At 38.6% G+C, this 20406-nt stretch overlaps 1 protein-coding gene across 10 annotated transcripts in view; it reads right to left on the bottom strand.

The window, feature by feature from the left end:
- Positions 1 to 20406, bottom strand: part of LOC121378384 (paired box protein Pax-2a-like) — a 181570-nt gene that overhangs the window by 26279 nt on the left and 134885 nt on the right. For all 10 annotated transcript variants that reach the window (XM_041506529.1, XM_041506535.1, XM_041506534.1 and 7 more), the window contains 3 exons: positions 19524 to 19721; positions 7375 to 7580; positions 142 to 206 (listed from right to left, as the gene is read on the bottom strand). In XM_041506529.1, the coding sequence (XP_041362463.1) occupies positions 142 to 206; positions 7375 to 7580; positions 19524 to 19721 (469 nt within the window). The remainder of the gene's footprint in view (positions 1 to 141; positions 207 to 7374; positions 7581 to 19523; positions 19722 to 20406) is intronic.

Here is a 20406-nt window from a genome sequence, read left to right as displayed (position 1 = left end):
TATAATGATATTTTAATCAAATAACGTTTTACTCATTTTAATTAATAAATTAATTAATATATGAAACTGTGATTCTAAAGATAAATGCTGAATGACAACATATTGAAGCTGTGATTATAAATATTTCAATAACGGACTTACTTCCAGTCTATTATCACCCGGTCCGCTAGCACCTTCACTTCCTTCTCTGTGGTCGTCATTGGATACTGAAAAAGAAACCCGATTCAAATATATAACGAACTAATAAACAATACTGGCATGAATTACTCTAAACGTTAACACTAATTACTCCCAACCCATAAATATATTAAATAAGTGTTTAAATTCCAAACAATCTATTTGTCATTTTAATGTTTTAAAAATTAAATACCCCCAATAAAAAAAAACGAAAAAAAATAAAAACCCACCAGACAAACAAAAAAACAAACCAAATAACAAAAATAAACCCTCCAAAAACCTCGCAAGAAAAACAAACAACAACCCACTTAAAAGTACACAAAATTTGTCTTTTATTTTAATGTTTAAAAACTGCCATTTACCCATAATTCTTTGTGGACAATGAAATAGCTGCTATTTTGATAGATAATTGACTAGATTTTTCACTCTATTTTCTATTTTTAGAATAGAATTTTCTATTTCTAGAATTCTTCAAAAAGCCACTGTTTACACCTAGTAACGGCACATTACAATTTCAGCATTCTAAAATTAGTTATTAATTATGCACATAATAATAATTATGTGAAGCACGTATTGATTCGGTAGTTATGTATCACAACATAATATAAAAAAATAGTGAAATATGGCACTTGCTGCTAAAATTTGTCTTTCATAAAATTTCAGCTGGCATTTTGTATTCCAATCATCAACGTGCCATTATTGTCTGTGCTAACTAATATAACTAATGATTAAATCCATCGATGTTTAATAAAATGTCATCGGCTAATGTGTCTAACCAAACACACTGGGACATCTTAGCGGTCCCATCATTTGTCATCTGACCGCTTCCAAGCACAGTGTTGCTATAAAATTAGTCAGGCAGTGGCGGCTTTAGACAAATGGCCAATTTCAGGCGCACTCGTCATTTCCGGTTCCACAAAGAGCGTGAACTGCAAATCACTCTAGCCTCGATTGTCTCAACACTTTGGCACCGCAACCCCTCTTAACTTGAATTCCTAATTACGACTGGTTTCCTCTCAGTTTGTATCTTGTGACTCGTCCCGAATGCCAGCCTGCGTACAGCATCCGGGACATTATCGCGTCGCGTAATGTATACCAGCCTGCCGGAAGTCAATTCGGAGCTGCGCGCCGCCGTAGTCTCGGTCATCGCAAGACGACGGATCTGATACACTTGTGAGAAATTAAACCCTTTTTTTAAATGTTATTTTTCTCTGCAGTTCTTTCTTTCTGTCTTACATTCCCTCTCTTTATTTATTTCTCTTTCTTTCTTTGTTTCTTTCACATTTTTACTTTTTCTACTGTTGATCTATTTTTTCTTTGTGTTTGTCTGTCGACCTATCCGTCTATATATCTGTCTAGGGCGGGAGGTATCCTCGTGGTAATGCGCCCGCTTGATGCGCGGTCGGACTAGGATCGATTCCCGTCAGTGGACTATGTTTTGCTCAAGCCAGTGCACCACGACTGGTATATCAACTGCGGTGGTATATGCTATCCTGTCTATGGGATGGTGCATATAAAAGATCCCTTGCTCCTAATGAAAAAAAATGTAGTGGGTTTCCTTTCTAAGACTGTATATCAAAAGTATCATATGTTTGACATCCAAAAGCCGATGATTAATAAATCAATGTGCTCTAGTGGTGTCGTTAAACAAAACAAACATTATATATATGTATCTTCATCTGTCTGCACGCCCGCCCGTCTGATTTTCCTTCTTTCTGTCTGTCTGTCTTTTTGTCTGTCTGTCTATGTACCTAGTTTTAACTTTCCTTTCTCTCATTTATCTAACTCTCAACATTGCAACAACCGAACGCATACACACGGTTACGCTCGCGTACACATTATAATGACTATTTTTCATTTTGAAGTATGAACAAATCGAACACAGTCAATATAGAAGTCCGCAAAAGTCCACAAATTATCTTCCTTATACGAGCATATCTTCAGTACACGGTTACGGGTTATTGACAAAACTTTCATATTGATTATAGTTCGCAACAAAAGTTATACAAAACATTATGTCAACCATCGGTTCAGGTTCGTTTAAGTATCGGTTTCCCAAAGTCAGCGATTTTTTTTCCATTGTCGAATTTATAGAAGATACGCTACATTAATACTTTAATGGAAAATGAAAACAAGTGCAAGTAAAACGAATGGAAACACATAATGAGTACTATTATGAAACTATAATTTAATATTAATCATACCAAGCGCGATAAAATAACCGATATTTCTAAGTACCATCTCTATAGATTCAATTTTCAAATGTCGATCTTCTTAATTTTTGTGTGAAATTCGACCTCAATAATTTATTATCACAGCATGTCATCTGTTGCTATTTCATTCATTATTCAGGGACGGTAACTCTGGGTAGTCACACCAATTAGCCTCAATTTTATTAAGTTCAGTTTTTGTTGCTGGCTAATCAAGAGCTGTGTGCAAAGCCTGGTATATCATAAGTCGTGGTATATGGTGCACTGTTGACAAAAAAAAAATGTCTTTATAAAAGAACTCTTGCTGCTAACTCAAAACTATAACCATAAATGTAGCGTCGGTCTTCTGTATCTCTCTTAAAAGTTTGTTTGTTTGTTTGTTTAACGACACCACTAGAGCACATTCATTTTTAATCATCAGCTACTGAGTGTCAAACATTAAATTTGATAATTCTGACATAATATAGTTTTGGAGAAACATTTACATTTTTCTATAAAACATAAAACACTAACGTTTCTGAATCGGCCATTTAGTTTGGAACAAGTGCCTTTAACATGACTCGTATCAACTTTGTCCCTTTAACAATACAATTTATAAATAATAATAATGATAATAATAATAATAATAATAATAATAATAATAATAATAATAATAATAATATATCTATAAAAATAAGGCTTTTATCCTGTTGTTTGATCATCATTGGTGGCCCAAAATAATGTCCCTTTTACAACGACACAATTTGTTTATCAAAAAATAAATATATTTCATATTTAGAAAAAAAGAGTGGTTTTTTATTGTTTAATAATCATATCAGCTGCCTTGACCTTTCTGGCCTCTTAGCTGACACTGGTTCCCCGTGGCGCTATATCTCCTGAACACAATTCAACACGACTTTTCACTATGGCGCTTTCGCTTCGTAAGCTCACGGAAATGAAGTTTCCTCAATAGAAAGGATTCAAAGTGAAAAACAACTTATTTAACATGGCACCCGCACAAAGTACTCGACGACTGTGCCCGTCCGGGTTCGCTTTATGTGTCTGGAGACATTAATTAAAACGTGTATGATGCTTATACACGCAGAATAAATACGTTTCTATGGGCCAAGAGATTTTAATGCAGTTTTTTTGCCTGGGACGCATCACACCCGATTACAAGTCGGGAAATTGCCTGCAGCCTGGGTCTTGATCGCTCACTAATGGCATCAGATTCCATTGAGGGTTTTCATCTGGTCAAATGAAGACTAATACAAAAAAATATCTGACGATTAACGTCTTTGCATGCTGGGAGAGAGAAAATCGAAAACCGTGGCTTGGGGTTTAATTTACAGAAGTAGTTGTGAAATGGAGGCCTCTAAGTGTCTTTATAAATAGAGAAAATATGATGCATTACTTTGATTATATACACTATACTAGTTACGTACGCTGTTACACCTACCTGTGAATCAATTGTTTAAACAATTTTTATTACTTTTTCTAGATTTTGAGCAAGTCCATAGTAAGTTACACTAATAAATTAATAAATACATTGTATTCAGGTTCTTTGAGCATTGAAGAGATATATATGCACTAGAGAGAGAGAGAGAGAGAGAGAGAGAGAGAGAGAGAGAGAGAGAGAGAGAGAGAGAGAGAGAGAGAGAGAGAGAGAGAGAGAGAGACAGAGACAGAGAGAGAGAGACACAGAGAGAGAGAGAGAGAGAGAGAGAGAGAGAGAGAGAGAGAGAGAGAGAGAGAGAGACATAGACAGAGACAGACAGAGACACAGACAGAGACACAGAGAGAGAGACAGAGAGAGAGTGAGAGAGTGAGAGAGAGAGAGGCAGGCAGAGAGAGGCAGAGAGAGAGAGAGAGAGAGAGAGAGAGAGAGAGAGAGAGAGAGAGAGAGAGAGAGAGAGAGAGAGAGAGAGAGAGAGAGAGAGAGAGAGAGTATCTAATAGGTAGGTGTGTAAGGGTGAAATTATTGATTAATAATTATCTAATCATACATTACATGAATTAATGAGGAAAAAAGCAGATGAAACGTGCAGAAAGTGACACGAAATGATTTAATATTCAAAATATTTAAGACACAATCATAAATAATTATAACATTATTAGATGACGTGCTGTATACATGTTTCAGACTTTTGTTCTACCCCCCTCCATTTCGTTTTAAGACAAACTGCATAATTCATAACTAAAATTAGGTGTTGCTTTTTATATACTACAGATTTTTAATGTTTATCTGGGGGGTTTTCTTTTAAAAATAAAATGTATAATTCATTATTCTGTCAAAAATGAGAGAAAATAAAAGGGGATCATTGTGAATTAATACTATGGGGGAAAAGTTTTAATTTGACAACCGCAATTGAAATGTCAAATGTCATGCGCACCAGTGGTTTGAATATATACACGTTCTTAGGTTGTCCCCGCGCGTAACACCTGTTATACGACAACGAAAAGACTGTCAGTTTCTTTTCCAGGTATTTACGGACTCTAGCTAAACATCGCGCTGGAAATGTATGATCTTCGCTCGGTTGATTTGCTAAGTGTCCATATTCATTATTTCTTAAGTAGTCGCCACACACGACTGAACGTGTTTGTCAAGTGGCAATCTAAAATCGTGTATCTACAAAAGACGCTAGAATCAAACTGAACATGGCTGTCGTAGAAATAAAGTCGAAGGCTAGGCAAGACTGGACTTCAAAGAAAACATGTCTTCTTTGATAACATTTACCAACATGCTGTAACAAAAGACAACATTTAGTGGCTTCCCGAAACGGTATTTAGAAAGAAGGAAATGTACATATTAAACAATACACGTGTATGTGTATATTATACTAGTATACACGTTAACCAGTATTAGTTTTGACATTTGAATCGGTTACATGTCAATTACATGCCATGATGTTCATGTTTGTGTATATTGTGTGCCTGTTGTTAAACTGACAACTTATGAATGACCAACGTTGATTGTCAATGACATTAAAAGAATACTGCTGGCGTTCTAATAATATTTATTGTCATTATTTTATTGTTAGTTCATATAAATTCAAATTTATAATTGTTTTTACATACAATGTACTTTTTTTTTTTTTTTTTTTTTTTTTTTTTTCAACCTACGGTTTCGGTTAAAAAAACTACATGAAAACTTATCAGAATGCAGTTGAACACATGTTATCTAAATTATATATAATATTTGTATTCGAAAATTAAGAAATAAACATATTATAAGCAAACAAAATTAAGTCCTCATTCATTTCACATTTTATAAGTTTCATATTTGTGATAAATTTCACTGATAACAGATTTTGCATTTAGTAAAATGTACATTCTATAAACTAGACACTTACGTATTTGTATTTGCATGTGTTTATAATTACACATTACAACTTAATTCTTACTCATTTGTTTGGCGTCAATATGTGCACGTAATAAAGAATACAATTTAAAACATTTATGTCTGACATTTTATTTGGAAACATTTGAAGTAATTAAACTTTAGTTAAGTAAAAATATTTTAAACCAAAGCTCGTGCTGCCAATAACATTACTGAGTTTTTGCGTACAATCTGCAGCAAATAATTTATTTTAAAATATTGAAGAAGGACTCACTCACTTTAGTACATATTATTTTATATATTAATTTTAGTTTTCTTGTGTTGTGTTGTGTTATTATTATTTTATTTATTTTTATTTAGTTTCTTTTGGGGGGTATTGTGGTGATACGAAAAACCCTTAACCAAACAGAATTATTAAAACAATATCTTCGCAACGAAGTAAACACATAACCCAACAGGGTTCAGAATTATTCAAAACAATTATTTCCACACAAATAAACCTCAACGGTCAGTTTCATTACCACTTTAATAATATTCCACTACAATGACAGCTAATCCCCCCTTTTTTCCCCACTAGATCTAGCCTGAAGCTGTCTTTCGTCCGCACAATCACGAGGCCCGGACCGAATGGAGTTTCAAATTTCAAAGCACAGGTCCCCGAGGATAATTTTACCTGTCTGGGGGTGATGTTTGGAAGTAATTGACCGTTAAAAACATCACTGGCGTTGTACCCCGAACAGCCCTTGGTCAGAAGAAGCCGGTCGACGCGATATTAATGAAATTAGTCTAGAAAGTAGCACAATGTCACATGACGTTTCCCTCGACGTTGATGCCCCCGTTCATTAGAGATGAATAATTTACGCACATGGCGCTTGCCGGTGATGGGACTCGGTTTCGTGATTAAATCGCTGTTACAAACTTCCGGGAAATATATCGAATATTTGTGTTCCAGAGATCTGACATTTTACTTTGAAAGCAGGAAGATGATAACATCTTTTTTCTTCTTCTCCTCTCTGCCGTCATTGTTTCCATCTTAGGCAGTTTTTCTTTCTTCATCGACCCAAACATATATAAGTCTTCATCCATCTATCCATCCATCCATCCATTCATCCCTTCGTTTGTCCGTCCACTCCTTCCGCTCTCTTTTCAGTTAGATCCCATCCATCCATCCATCCAACCACCCATAAATTCATACATCCATCCATTTAAACCTATCCACCTATCCGTTGTTGTTAGTTTTTTTTGTAGAGGGGTTTTATGTTATTTTTATGGGGGGCTATGTGTGTTTTTATTTTCACACCACTCTTCATCGTAAAGAAAAAATGTGTTTCCGGGGACCTGACATTACTTTGATTATTAAATTTTATTAATATGAAGGTGACAAAAATAAACACATAACATTTTATGTGACCCTATAGAAGGTGAATGTAGTATAATAAAATTAAAATAAAAAAAAAAAAAAAAAAAGGAGAAAGAAAGAAAACAAAAACATTTTTTTTATCTAATGCTAGGTTCAAACTACCAACTGTCACGACGAAGTTGACCAACTCGACGGTTGGGTTGTAATGCGACCAGAAAGTTGGCCAACGTTTTCGTGGCATTTGGTAGTCTGACACTAGAATAATTCGGCACTTTACAGGAAACTTAATTTGGTTTGTAAGGCCTCACCATGCTCAGTGTCTCCTTTCCTCTTGGCGGTATTGGACGTGCTGAGAATTCCGCTGATCGTGTACGGCCCTGACCTCTGTAGCACGACGTCTCCGTTAGGGGAGGGGCTGGCTTGAGACATGCCCTGGCCCTCGACCACGCCCGTTGGGCTTGATTGACTGGACGGGGAGCCTCGGGCGGAGTCAGCCGCGCGGTTTCGTACAATTCTATAAATACATGAAACAAAAGTGACGTGAATGAATGAATGAATGAATGAATGAATGAATGTTTAACGACACCCCAGCACAAAAATACACATGGCCTATTGGGTGTCAGAAACCACCAAAAGTGTCATGAATGAAATGTACTGGAAAACTTTATGACACAATGGATGGTTGGATAGATAGATGGATGGATGGATGGACTGATAGATAATTATAAATAATAAAATAAAATAAAATGATTTTTTAAAAATGTATGTATGTATGTATGTATGTATGTGTGTGTGTATGTATGTGTGTGTATATGTGTGTGTATATCTGTATATGTGTGTGTGTGTGTGTCTGTCTGTCTGTCTGTCTGTCTGTCTGCTTGTCTGTCTGTCTGCATATATGTGCGTGCTTACGTGCGTAAATGTGTATATGAGATGGATAAATGGAGCATCTCTTTACACATACACGTGTATAGGATATATTGAGTTGTGTCTTCAATTCTCGTCACCGTTATATACTTGTTTTGACTATTTCTTGAACACGCAAACACAACATATACTGTACACACAATGCACCAGCAGTGGGCTGCAAACCAACGACCGTTCGGTTGTTGGGCCTACTTTAATTTAGCACCTTTCTGACTTCGTTTACAACAGATGGTAATGGTCGATTTTGTCATATCCGACAACAGACAAAACCAATCGATAATACGAGGATATTTTGTATTAGGCTTTATGTGCCAAACCAAACGAGTTACAATGCGACCATTAAAAACAGGTATTTATACACTCTTTTAAGTTAGTGGTTCGCGTTGGCGAGATAGGAAAATCAATCTCCCTTCGTAATGACCGTGTTACAAATACAGGTAGCTGACACAGGATCTAATCACCCGCCTGGTGTGACAGTGTCGTGGAGGACATACACAGGATGTTCAAATAGTTCAGTCTCGGACTCTGCCTGTCTATTTGTCTCTTTTTCTCATCCGCACATATACGCCTGCACTCTCACATTCTCTCTCTCTCTCTCTCTCTCTCTCTCTCTCTCTCCTCTCTCTCTCTCTCTCTCTCTCTCTCTCTCTCTCTCTCTCTGCCTGTCTGGCTCTGTCTGGCTCTGTCTGTCTGTCTGTCTGTCTCTCTCTCTCTCTCTCTCTCTCTCTCTCTCTCTCTCTCTCTCCTCTCTCTCTCTCTCTCTCACACACACACACACACACAAACATTTTTAACATATTATATGTACTAGTATATACAAACTAACATATATACAAACATATCCATACTACATATCCACACACATACAACACATGCAAACACAAACACACGAACACACCACGGGCACAAAAGTATCCAGTTCAGTACATAGTATAAAGTTTTAATGACGTTTATTCATTACGCTTAACATGATATTGTTTGTGTATACATATTTTCGTGCTTATATCCAATTAATGTTCAAGCACGCTATCATGGGCACACACACACACACACACACACACACACACACACACACACACACACACACACACACACACACACCTCAGCTACCTAGGTTGTCTGTCCAGGATAGTGGGTTAGTTGTTATTGGTTAGAGAGAGAAAAGAGGGTGTAGTGGTCTTACACCTACCCATTGAGTCTTTAAAACACGCTCTGGGTGGGAGCCGGTACCGGGATGCAAACCCAGTACCTACAGGCGTTATGTCGAATGGCATAGCCACGACACCATCGAGGCCGGTTAACATGATATAATGAATCTGAATGAAGTCGAGCCCAAACTACTAACGCTGTTATGAAATCAAAGGTTAGAATATGTTTCAGACTTTTCAGACCACAATTCAAGATATTCGAAAAGATGGACGTTGCAAACTTTGCAAAAGGACAGGCACTGCAGGATTTCTATAGGGGTGGGGTTGGGAGTGGGGTTTTGAATGATCATTGTATAAAACATAATGCTCAGAAACGGCCCCCTCCTTCAGTAAACATCGTTTCTCAAAGAAAAGGATATAAGTTCTGTCAATAATTATCTGTATGCCCCGCCCCTCAGATTTATTATAAATCATATTTTATACCCCTACGCTGTAATGATTCTGCACTGGCGTTACCTTCCGTCGCTAAGCTCAAAGCCATTTCATCACTCGTAAAAATTGAGCGATATTTTCTTACAAATGATTCTGCACGTAAATCAACCGAGTCGCCAAAATGTTCCTACGGCATGCAAGACCCGTATCAACTTAGGAACTTGTACAAACACCGCCAAGTTAAACGAAACTTGGTAACAATCTGCTGGCGAGCGAAAAACCATATGTAAGAAAAACACAAGAAAGAGAGAGACAGAGAAAGAGAGAGAGAGAGAGAGCGATCCATGCCATTCAACTTTCATGTTTCATTTGCAACAGGTATTCCCTCGCCTGGTCCGGAAACATATGTTAGACGCGGAAGGTGTTTTTTCTCTCTCGTTTCTCTTTCTTTTTCGGAAACGTCGTACGTAAGACGGACACAAGCTCACTTAACCCCCATACCCCATGCTGTAAGAAGCTCATCAAAATCGCACAACAAACATATTCCCTTCTCGTTTTCACACGAGGATGCATATTTTGAAAATGTCTTGGGAAACAGTTTGCTACGCGGTTAATGCGTTACATAGAGGAACTCTCTGGCAAAGTAAGGAAGAAAAGTGAACCGGAACTTAGGGGTGTGACAGGTGCACTGTGCAATGGCAGGAAAATTCATTTGGCCAAGTTTAAAATACACTCTACGACGAAAAAATCGACTTCGCATGTGTTACGCGGTATTTTAGATTTTTGATTATTTTTTAAGAGATCCGTTCGGAAAGTGATATTAATTCCGACATCCATTTCAGAATGGTTGGATGTAATATACGTAGAATTTATTACATCTAAAGTGTTTCCAAGCTTCCCACTCTCCTTGAAAACATTGTATAGTATAGTTTATTTGCTATAAACCTTGAGGCTCATAGGCATAAATATATACATCAGACATTGTGTATTTGGACGATGGACATTCAAATGAGTTGTGGACGTAAATATGTTGCCTGTTTGAGATATTTACCAAGATGACAGAGTAAACCTTATCTAAAAAACGTCACAAATATCGGAACATTAATAATTACAAAAAGAAAAATATACATGTATGTGTGATTAGGCAGAACAAAAATATTTTCGTTTTCCCAGTTCAAGTAATAAACAGTATGTAATACGATATGTCTTATTGGCACATACCATGACCTTTGACATACAGATCTTAAAGGGACATTCCTGAGTAATAAAATATTTCTACGATTAAACTTACATATTAAATATATTTTCTTTTATTTAGAATATCAATGTCTGTATATTCAATGTGCTTCTGGTCGTCATAATATTTGTAAGAAGCCCAAACTGGATTTTGTATTCAAATAATTTTGTACGTACGAAAACATTTATTTTAGGAAATAAAATGAAATTTAACCTATTACAAATATTGGATTGATCAGAAACACGTTTAATATACAGCCACTACTATTTTATGCAGAAAAATATATTTGATATGTAATTAAAATCGTTAAAAAGTCTCTGTTAGTCTATAACTGCAGCAAACTCAGGAATGTCCCTTTAAGGTACTGGTATAATATACAAGTCTGAAACAGATTATTTGTACAAGTGTGTTATACACGTACAAAACTGCAGGACTGGACTGCAGGTAAGTGCGTACACTTATTGTAGGTACATGTTACACGTGTATAGTGTTACTGTTTCGTGGAACCATCGAATCAGACAACAAAAGAAATACAGCAGTAATTGTCTAGTGCAAACAAAAGACTTGAAATAAACGTAGATAAAGAACAGCACGTGACCACAATAGGATTATGTCTTAACGAACACTGAATGATCGACGATACTTAATTTCATCTGATAACATCGTTTCGCGAATGCAAATGATAAATATCAAGCGATTTGCAGAAATATGCACGTACGCCCGAAATCGATTTTTTTGTTTTTGTTCTGCTTTACGTACAGGCTATTTCTTGTTCCAGCCAGTGCACCACGACTGGTATATCAAATAATATACGTGGTACGTGCTATTCTGGCTGTGGGATGGTGCATATAAAATATCCATTGCTACTACTAAAAAAATGTAGCGGGTTTCCTCTCTAAGACTAGACGCCAAAATTACCAAATGTTTGACATCCAATAGACGATGATTAACAAATCAATGTGCTCTAGTGGTGTCGTAAAACGAAAACAATCACGCTTTACGTACGGCTTTGTAAAATGTATACCTTCAACTCGGACTTGTACCGATATACGATTTAGAATTTTGAAAACAGTTTTGCATTTTCCATTTATGACGACTAATGCTTCTAAAATCTTTGGACAACAAACTATGAGTAGTTATTAGGAGTGGCTGTTCTCCTGAAAAAAAAGGAGTTTTGTTTAACGACATTAATTAATTAACCATCGGCTATGGGATGTCAAACATTTAGTAGTTCTGACATTTTGTCTTCAGAGGAAACCTACATACTTCTATCAACAGCAAGCGTCTTTCATATGCATATTCCCACAGACAGGACAACATATACCACGGCCTCTGATATACCAGTCGTAGGGCACTGGTTGGGACGGGAAAAACCCAATCAGAGTATGGGTCCACCGAGGGGTTCTATCCTACGAATCATCATCTCACGCGAGAGTGAGTTCTACCGACTTAGATACTTCCCGCAATATGTCAATATGTCCTTTGGACTCTACCTTGCATATAGTATTTGTAGCCACATACATTAACATTGTTGCCTCTGGGATTCTATTTCGTTCAGTCCAACCATTAGTGGTCTGTCATATGGTAAGTTATACAACACATACGCTACTCTTACCAATTAACAGGGAACTTGTACATAACATACCACGGTTTGTAATATACCAGTCGTAGAGAACTGAGAACTGATTAGAACTGAAATTAACATAGGTCACTAGCCACTTTAGAAGGTTTTCTCTATCTTTCTTAAAAAAAGAAAAAGATGAATAGATCAGATGAACAAAGTTTCCAACATTTTTTTATTATTTTATTTTATTTTATTTTATTTATTTATTTTATTTTTAAAAAATAAAATTTGGGGTGTGTGTGTGTAAACGTGGTTGCTAAAGCTCATAATAACTGTTTCACTCAATAAATCTTTAGCAACAGTTTGAAGTGAACCAAAGTAGCCACACCGCAAACCACATCACGCGAACCAAAATGGATACTATTCTTCGAACAGGTCAACTGGTCCACGGGAGTGCTTTAAACGAACGGCGACACACGATACCCGGCCGGCAGTTTGAGCTCATCTCAACTGTGCAAATTGACACTTGGCCTTTAAGACTGGCAAAAAACGTCATTGTCCAAGGCTTGCCTACGGAAACTGATCTGTGGCTTGGTGCTTCCGTACGATTCCTAGACACGCAACCGCAAACTTTGTGAAAATCGCCAATGCACAGGTTTTTTTGGTATATATTTATTGTACAACCGGTTTTCGTGGGTTCACGCAGTTCGTTTCTTGTTATCTTTTGCAGTGGATGACGTCATCGGTTTTCTTGGTCTAGCTTTGTTTGGATGTGTCAGGAATATGCGAACATGACAAATCGAAATATTACATGTTATGTTTATAGCGAACACGCGGGATGTGAATACACTGGTAACGTTACATTATCGGTTGCATGCGTCTGGGCAATAAATATATTGTTTTAACCATCGTGACTTCAGCATTTTCTGATTGTCTTTAGAAAACCAAATCTAAGCAATGTATGACGTGTCGCCCATACCCGAAGTTTCTGAAATGACAGTTTGACGTTGATGTCATTATCAGTAATCCCAGCCTACAGTGCACAACGTGTCATCTCTCGTATCAGAAATCTAAAAGTCTTCTCTCCATAACCCCATCACGGCCGGACTTAAATTGTTTCACACGTCCACATAAGCATTATATGAATATGACACATTAGTTAAGTTGATGGTTATTTTGCATGCTTATGTCGTAAGATCAGGTTTGTTCCTTTTGGTGTGTAGTTTGTTGACGGTCTGTTATGTATCTAAAGGGCATAGTGATTGGTTAGACAGAGAGCGAGGTAGAGAGAGAGAGAAATAATAATAATAATAATAGAAAGAAAGAAAGAAATGTTTTATTTAACGACGCACTCAACACATTTTTATTTTACGGTTATATGGCGTCAGACATATGGTTAAGGACCACACAGATTTTGAGAGGAAACCCGTTGTCGCCACTACATGGGCTACTCTTTCCGATTAGCAGCAAGGGATCTTTTATTTGCGCTTCCCACAGGCAGGATAGCACAAACCATGGCCTTTGTTGAACCAGTTATGGATCACTGGTCGGTGCAAGTGGTTTACACCTACCCATTGAGCCTTGCGGAGCACTCATTCAGGGTTTGGAGTCAGTATCTGGATTAAAAATCCCATGCCTCGACTGGGATCCGAACCCAGTACCTACCAGCCTGTAGACCGATGGCCTAACCACGACGCCATCGAGGCCGGTAATAATAATAAGAGAGAGAGAGAGAGAGAGAGAGAGAGAGAGAGAGAGAGAGAGAGAGAGAGAGAGAGAGAGAGAGAGAGAGGGGTGAATTGTTTGAGGAACAGATTTAAAGATAGGGAGACGTAATACTAGTACGTATTTGTAATAACATTTATCATATTCCTTATGTGGCTGCTTTATAATAATTATAATAGGTTGATAGTTTTTGTTGAGTTTATTTTGCAGGAGTAGCGGCAAAGCTTGGATGTAATAATTATTCATCTGTCACTAACGAATCTCGTTAGTTTTAACAGCAAGTTTAACATTAAATAAATTCCATGAATCGTGAAACTCGAAGACAAATCACCCTTATATTTTCAATTCCAAAATGAGAGAAAAAAACCTAAACATGTTTTAATATCAGGCCAGACGGGAGGAACGTTTAATAGTCGACATCTTCTGTGTTTGTGGAACATACACAACAAAACGACGGGTTAACAACGCACGTTTTGTCTTTGCCTTGCAGGAACTGTAAACGGCGCAACAAAAAACAACCAGTCTAACAATGGCCGAAGGTGTACGCAATCCTGCATCCGAATGAAAACGTCCAACCAATCGAAAAATTTAATTCTAGCGAACCAAATTACCCACACTTTGAGCGTAAAAAGACTCAGACCGCGTGAAAAGGGAAAGAAAGACCTGTGTAGATAATGGCCGAACGCGTTCCAGACGCCATTGGGCCGCAGACGCGAAGGACGGGTAGTTCTGAACCGTGATTATTGCTTGTGATCTAAACCCAGACAGATTATTACCAATGTTTAATTAATACCGGTGGAAATGGCCACTTCACTGGCCATACTGTGACGAGAAAACTTCTCATTTCTCCACCCATGCATAATCGGAATCGTTCCTCCCATCTGGTGCCAAATTTCGCGCGTTTCTTATACGTCAAGATGTTAAAAGATTTTCGTAGTCGAGGGTAAAACAAAAACTCTTCACTCGCGAACTAAAATTAGGAATCAAATATGTTGATATTACGGCATAACACGCTCATCTGATAGCCTAATTTGCGCATTCGTCCGTGTCCGGGGAACAATGACGTCGTCAGAGATGAGACTGATTCGCAAGTTCTTAATATGATATTAAAATTACGACATTACGCCCGAATACACCACGCCGCCTCCGGTCGCCACTTAAGACATTTATAGTACAATCACGCCGACCCGTTAATCCAAAGCCCGAACACTGACGAAGCCCAAAGAGGTGAAATCTACCATAAACCATGACGTAACTCTTATGCTCTGGAGGAGGAAAAATATAGTCCCCACTAACATTGGCCATTTCCGTGTAACTCTTCTGTCTCCGAGTACCGCTCGCCGGTGCGAGAAGTCGCGTTTTTATTTTTACGCCGGGCGGAGTCGCAAGCGATTTTTAATTGTCCATTTCTTTTTGTGGCGAAATTTCTCGATCGCTTTGATGTGTCCGATATCAAAGAGCGGGGGTAACAACGGGTCTATTGCAGATCGTATTAAGCCCTAACAGATGACAATGGCCTAACAAGAACATAAGGTATTCCCTAATGAATATTTCAGAGTTGACAACGACGCCTATTAAGCGCCGCGAACGATAACTGAACGTATTCCGAAACACGGTTCCGTGTACCATGGGGATTTGTTCTGCTAGGATGTCTGTTTCATTACAACGACGTTTACACCTGTTTCGCTCATTCACAAGAGCCTTTGACAATGCTAATTACGTCTGACCGATAAACGGCGTGAGTAGTAAATTGAAGCTGTGCGTTTATAAATCTAGATAATATGTTAAGTAGCTTCGCGAAGCGCGCACACGTGGCTTATCAGGCAAGGTAGTACACACACTATTACAGATCTGTATAACATTATCTGTTATTAGACTGTTACAGTTAACAGTGCAAGAAATTATATTATGTGTTAATTTGTAACTGTAAGCACACATTATTTACCAACATTTAACATTAAAATAATACACAAAACAACAAAAAAAATTTTGGGCAGAAGACACATTATCCATGGGTGTGGAGACGGAAACAAAACGAAGAAAAAAACGAAAAAAAACCCCAAAGAAACATTTTTCTTTCAGATGAACATATAATTACACAAATGGTATATATATTTTTTTCATTTTTCTACCTGAACACCCTCCCTCCCCCCCCCCCTCTCTCTCTGTCTCTCTGTCTCTCTCTCTCTCTCTCTCTCTCTCTCTCTCTCTCTCTCTCTCTCTCTCTCTCTCTCTCTCTCTCTCTCTCTCTCCGTATTGTCCCTCCGCCGAAAAAGGAGCATTGTGTCTGAGACTGTTAAAGATCGCTCGTACCTTATAAAATAGACATTTGCCAAGGTCGAGCGGTTCGAGTAACGCACAGCAGAACGACACGAGTGTTCCAACAACTGATCACAGTGCCGTAATGTTTCACTTCGCCAACGGCCCGCTGGTAAACGGAAAGAGACCGACCATTAACACGCGGCGCTAGTAAGAAGGAAATCGCTTTGCATTGAGGCGGCGCCGCGGGTTGCCTCTTTAATAATACCCTTTACGATCTGCCGGGCGCAGACACGGGAAGGCAAAAGCCCAGTTGCAAAAAAAAGAGAGCTCAATTTGGCGAGACCCCCATCTTGGCCTTATAATGTTAATCATTAGGGAAGTGGCAGGCACCCTTGCTTGATCCCACGTTTTGAGCCCCGGAGCCCATAAAACATTAAATATTAATGATTGTTTTGAAAAGACTGCAGCTCTGTAGCAGTGACAAAAACGCACCCCTGGCAGGAAGGAGACTGGGACACCCAGCGTGAAACCCGACCAACGCGCGGTGGAAGCAGCAAAAGAACAGTGGGGCTGTAAGAATGGCTGCAGAACATGTCGACGCATATTCTCCACACACCTACGTGTATGGTTTTAAGTGTTAGGGTGAGGAGTGGGAGGTGGTGAAAGAATGTAACACGCCCCCCACCCCGTCCACCACCATCCCTATAACCTGCCTTACGGTAACCAACAGTAATAGGCTGTTGAGTTTAGAATGTGTATGCATCATCCATCCATACAAAATCCATTCACCCATTCATCCACCCACCCACCCACCTATACATACAAAGACACATATTTAAGTCATTAAAATTGATGAAAATACAAGTCAAGCAAACCAAATGGAAATTATGCTATTAACTTTTATTTAACTAATTCTTGAACTGTGGCTAGTAATAACAATCGATGTTGTGTTGTTTATTTTCACGTAATAAATGCATGCACTACAAAACGTTGAATAGTGTCTTAACTCGCAACGAAAATATTTTCTCAGAATGTTTATTAGCATTCCATTCGCATCTTCTAAAGAAATCTGTTTTGGATATTAACACAACATGTCGATGTAGTCTGCTAAAAATAAACAGGAGCAGTAACACATAAGTACACGTATATTCATATCAGTCACGTGCAATCTCAGCTTGTTTGAAAAATAATGATACAAATGATGAAATTCCACATAGACTAAAGTGCACGAGGCAGGTGATCACGCCATTGTAGGCGTTCATCTTGAAAATATTAGTCGATGAAAAGGATTAGAATTGCTTTTTCTTGTGTTTCGGTCGTCAAAGCGAAAAACATATTAACATTTGTGCAATTCCATACTCGTGTGTCATCTCCTTGCACGGGGCCACACGGAACAATACGTTCGGGTATCACACCCGGTTGTAATCGGGTATACGTGGCTAGCTGTACGCGTGTGGCAAGCAATTTTCGGTTATCATCTCTCAGAGACCATTGACTTTCAATACAGTTGGTCGGCTTCATGTTCCAACTTGATATTTTAGATTTATGGGTGGTTGGTTTGTTTGGGTTGTTTTTTTTGTTGTTTTTTGTTGGCTGTTTTTCAATAACTGACAAAAATATATAAAACTTTAGTTTTAGTCATCTAAAACAGTTTAATGGCCAAATTAAGGTGCACTAACTATTTGTATAGTAAAGGGTGCCTAGTGTGTGTGTGTGTGTGTGTGTGTGTGTGTGGTGTCTGTCTGTCTGTCTGTCTGTCTGTCTGTCTGTCTGTCTGTCTCTCTCTCTCTCTCTCTCTCTCTCTCTCTCTCTCTCTCTCTCTCTCTCTCTCTCCTCTCTCCCTCCCTCCCTCCCTCTCTCTCTCTCTCTCTCCCTCCCTCCCTCCCTCTCCCTCCCTCTCCCCCTCTCTCTCTCTCCCGCCTCCCTCCCTCCCTCCCTCTCCTCTCTCCCTCCTCTCCCTCCTCTCCTCTCCTCCCCTCCTCTCTCCCCTCCCCCCTCCTCTCTCCCTCCCCTCCCTCCCTCTCTCTCTCTCTCTCGCTCCCTCTCTCACTCTCTCTCCTCTCTCCCCCTCTCTCCTCCCCCCCCCCCCTCTCTCTCTCTCTCTCTCTCTCCCCCCTCCTCTCTCTCTCGTGTGTGTGTGTGTAACTCTCTGCCCTGATTCAAGGGACAAGTTTCTTTAAATTTGAATTTATACACAGAATTCAATTTAGAAAAAGTTTGTTTAAAGTTTGTTTTGTTTAAAGACACACCACAATTTAGAAAAAGTTTGTTTAAAGTTTGTTTTGTTTAAAGACACCACTAGAGCACATTGATTAATTAATCATCGGCTAATGGATGTCAAACATTTGGTATTTCTGACTCGTAGTCATCAGAGGAAACTTGCTACATTTTTCTTAAAGCAGCAAAGGATCTTTTATATGCACTTTCCCACAGACAGGAAAGCACATACCACGACACTTGACCAGTTGTGGTGCACTGGTTGGAACGAGAAAACCCCCAATCAGTTGAATGGATCCATCGAGGTTATTTGATCCTGCGACGCAAGCACCTCAAGCGAGCGCTCAACCGACTGAGCTAAATCCCGCCCCCTCACGTTAGACCGTTTAAGTGTGAAGGGTGGGCGGATATGGAATTTATGCAGGCAGATGGGGTGAAACATCATGTTTTATACCATCAGTCCAGCCAGCGCTCCACAACTGGTGTAACAAAGGCCGTGGTATGTACTATCCTGTCTGTGGGATGGTGCATATAAAAGATCCCTTGCTGCTAATCGAAAAGAGTAGTCCATGAAGTGGCGACAGCGCGTTTCCTCTCTCACTATATGTGTGGTCCTTAACCATATGTCTGACGCCATAATAACCGTAAATAAAATGTGTTGAGTGCGTCGTTAAATAAAACATTTCCTTATACCATCAGAATCGGTAAAATTCAATTCCTAAATTGTTTCGAAGCAAAGACTCAAATGTTCTAATCTGTACTCAGAAGCGGATAGAAGGAACATTGACTAACATAAAATTATTCTTCGTGGACCAAAACTCGGCATCAATTAATTCAAACCAACGCGCCAAATAAACCACAAAAAAACAAAACAAGTAACACGTGCAACGATGACCTAGATAGACTTGACTGTCCAATGAAACTATATGTTAGAAGCGTACTGACCTGTTTATGGAGCTGACACTGGGGACGTTGTCTTGGGAACACACGCCCTCTGTAAGCAACCTGTCGCGGATTTCCCAGGCGAACATGGTTGGATTATCGGACTTGTATTGTGTAATAGCATCCACCACTTTGGGCGTGGCGACCTTGGGTTTACTGCCTCCAATAACCCCGGGTTTAATGGAACCAGTTTCATAATACCTGGAAGAGATCGACATTTGAAGGCTCATATAATACATTACACACGTGGCGATTTTTAGAGCTCATAAACAGTTGGAATTTGATACATAAATATTAGAAATTTTAGACATAGCAAATAAATTATGTTTTAACAGAAAAAATGAAATAATCCCCAAAAATACAAGCGATCAATATAAACCCAACACAAAAAAACGCGCGCGCGCGCACACACACGAACACGCGCGCGCACACACACACACACACACACACACACACACACACACATGCACGCACGCGCACACACACACACACGAGTATGTCCCCCTAAAACAGTCATAAAACAACCATATAGTGCTTAGAAGAACATTTTGTGTAAAATATGGTTTTCAAAAATATTCTGAAAGTAAAATAACATGGATGGAAGTTCATAATATTGTAACATATGGTGAACAGAATCAACAGTTTAATTAATGTTTGCTTCCATTCTACGATGTTTCCAACTATTACAGCTATGCTGGTGACTAAAATTACATATTAAAGATATTTTCTTATTTAAAATATCAGTGTCTGTATTTACAAGGTATTTTTTCTTGTCCTAATGCTTGTAGCAGCCCAAACCAGAATTTACCTCCCAATAATTTCATACTTAGGAAAAAAAATATATATTGCAAAGTTTAATTAAAGGGACATTCCCGAGTTTGCTACA

The sequence above is a fragment of the Gigantopelta aegis genome, chromosome 8 (genome assembly GCF_016097555.1).
Source record: "Gigantopelta aegis isolate Gae_Host chromosome 8, Gae_host_genome, whole genome shotgun sequence".
NCBI classification, from domain to species: domain Eukaryota; kingdom Metazoa; phylum Mollusca; class Gastropoda; order Neomphalida; family Peltospiridae; genus Gigantopelta; species Gigantopelta aegis.
This window is presented reverse-complemented; position numbering and strand designations above follow the sequence as displayed.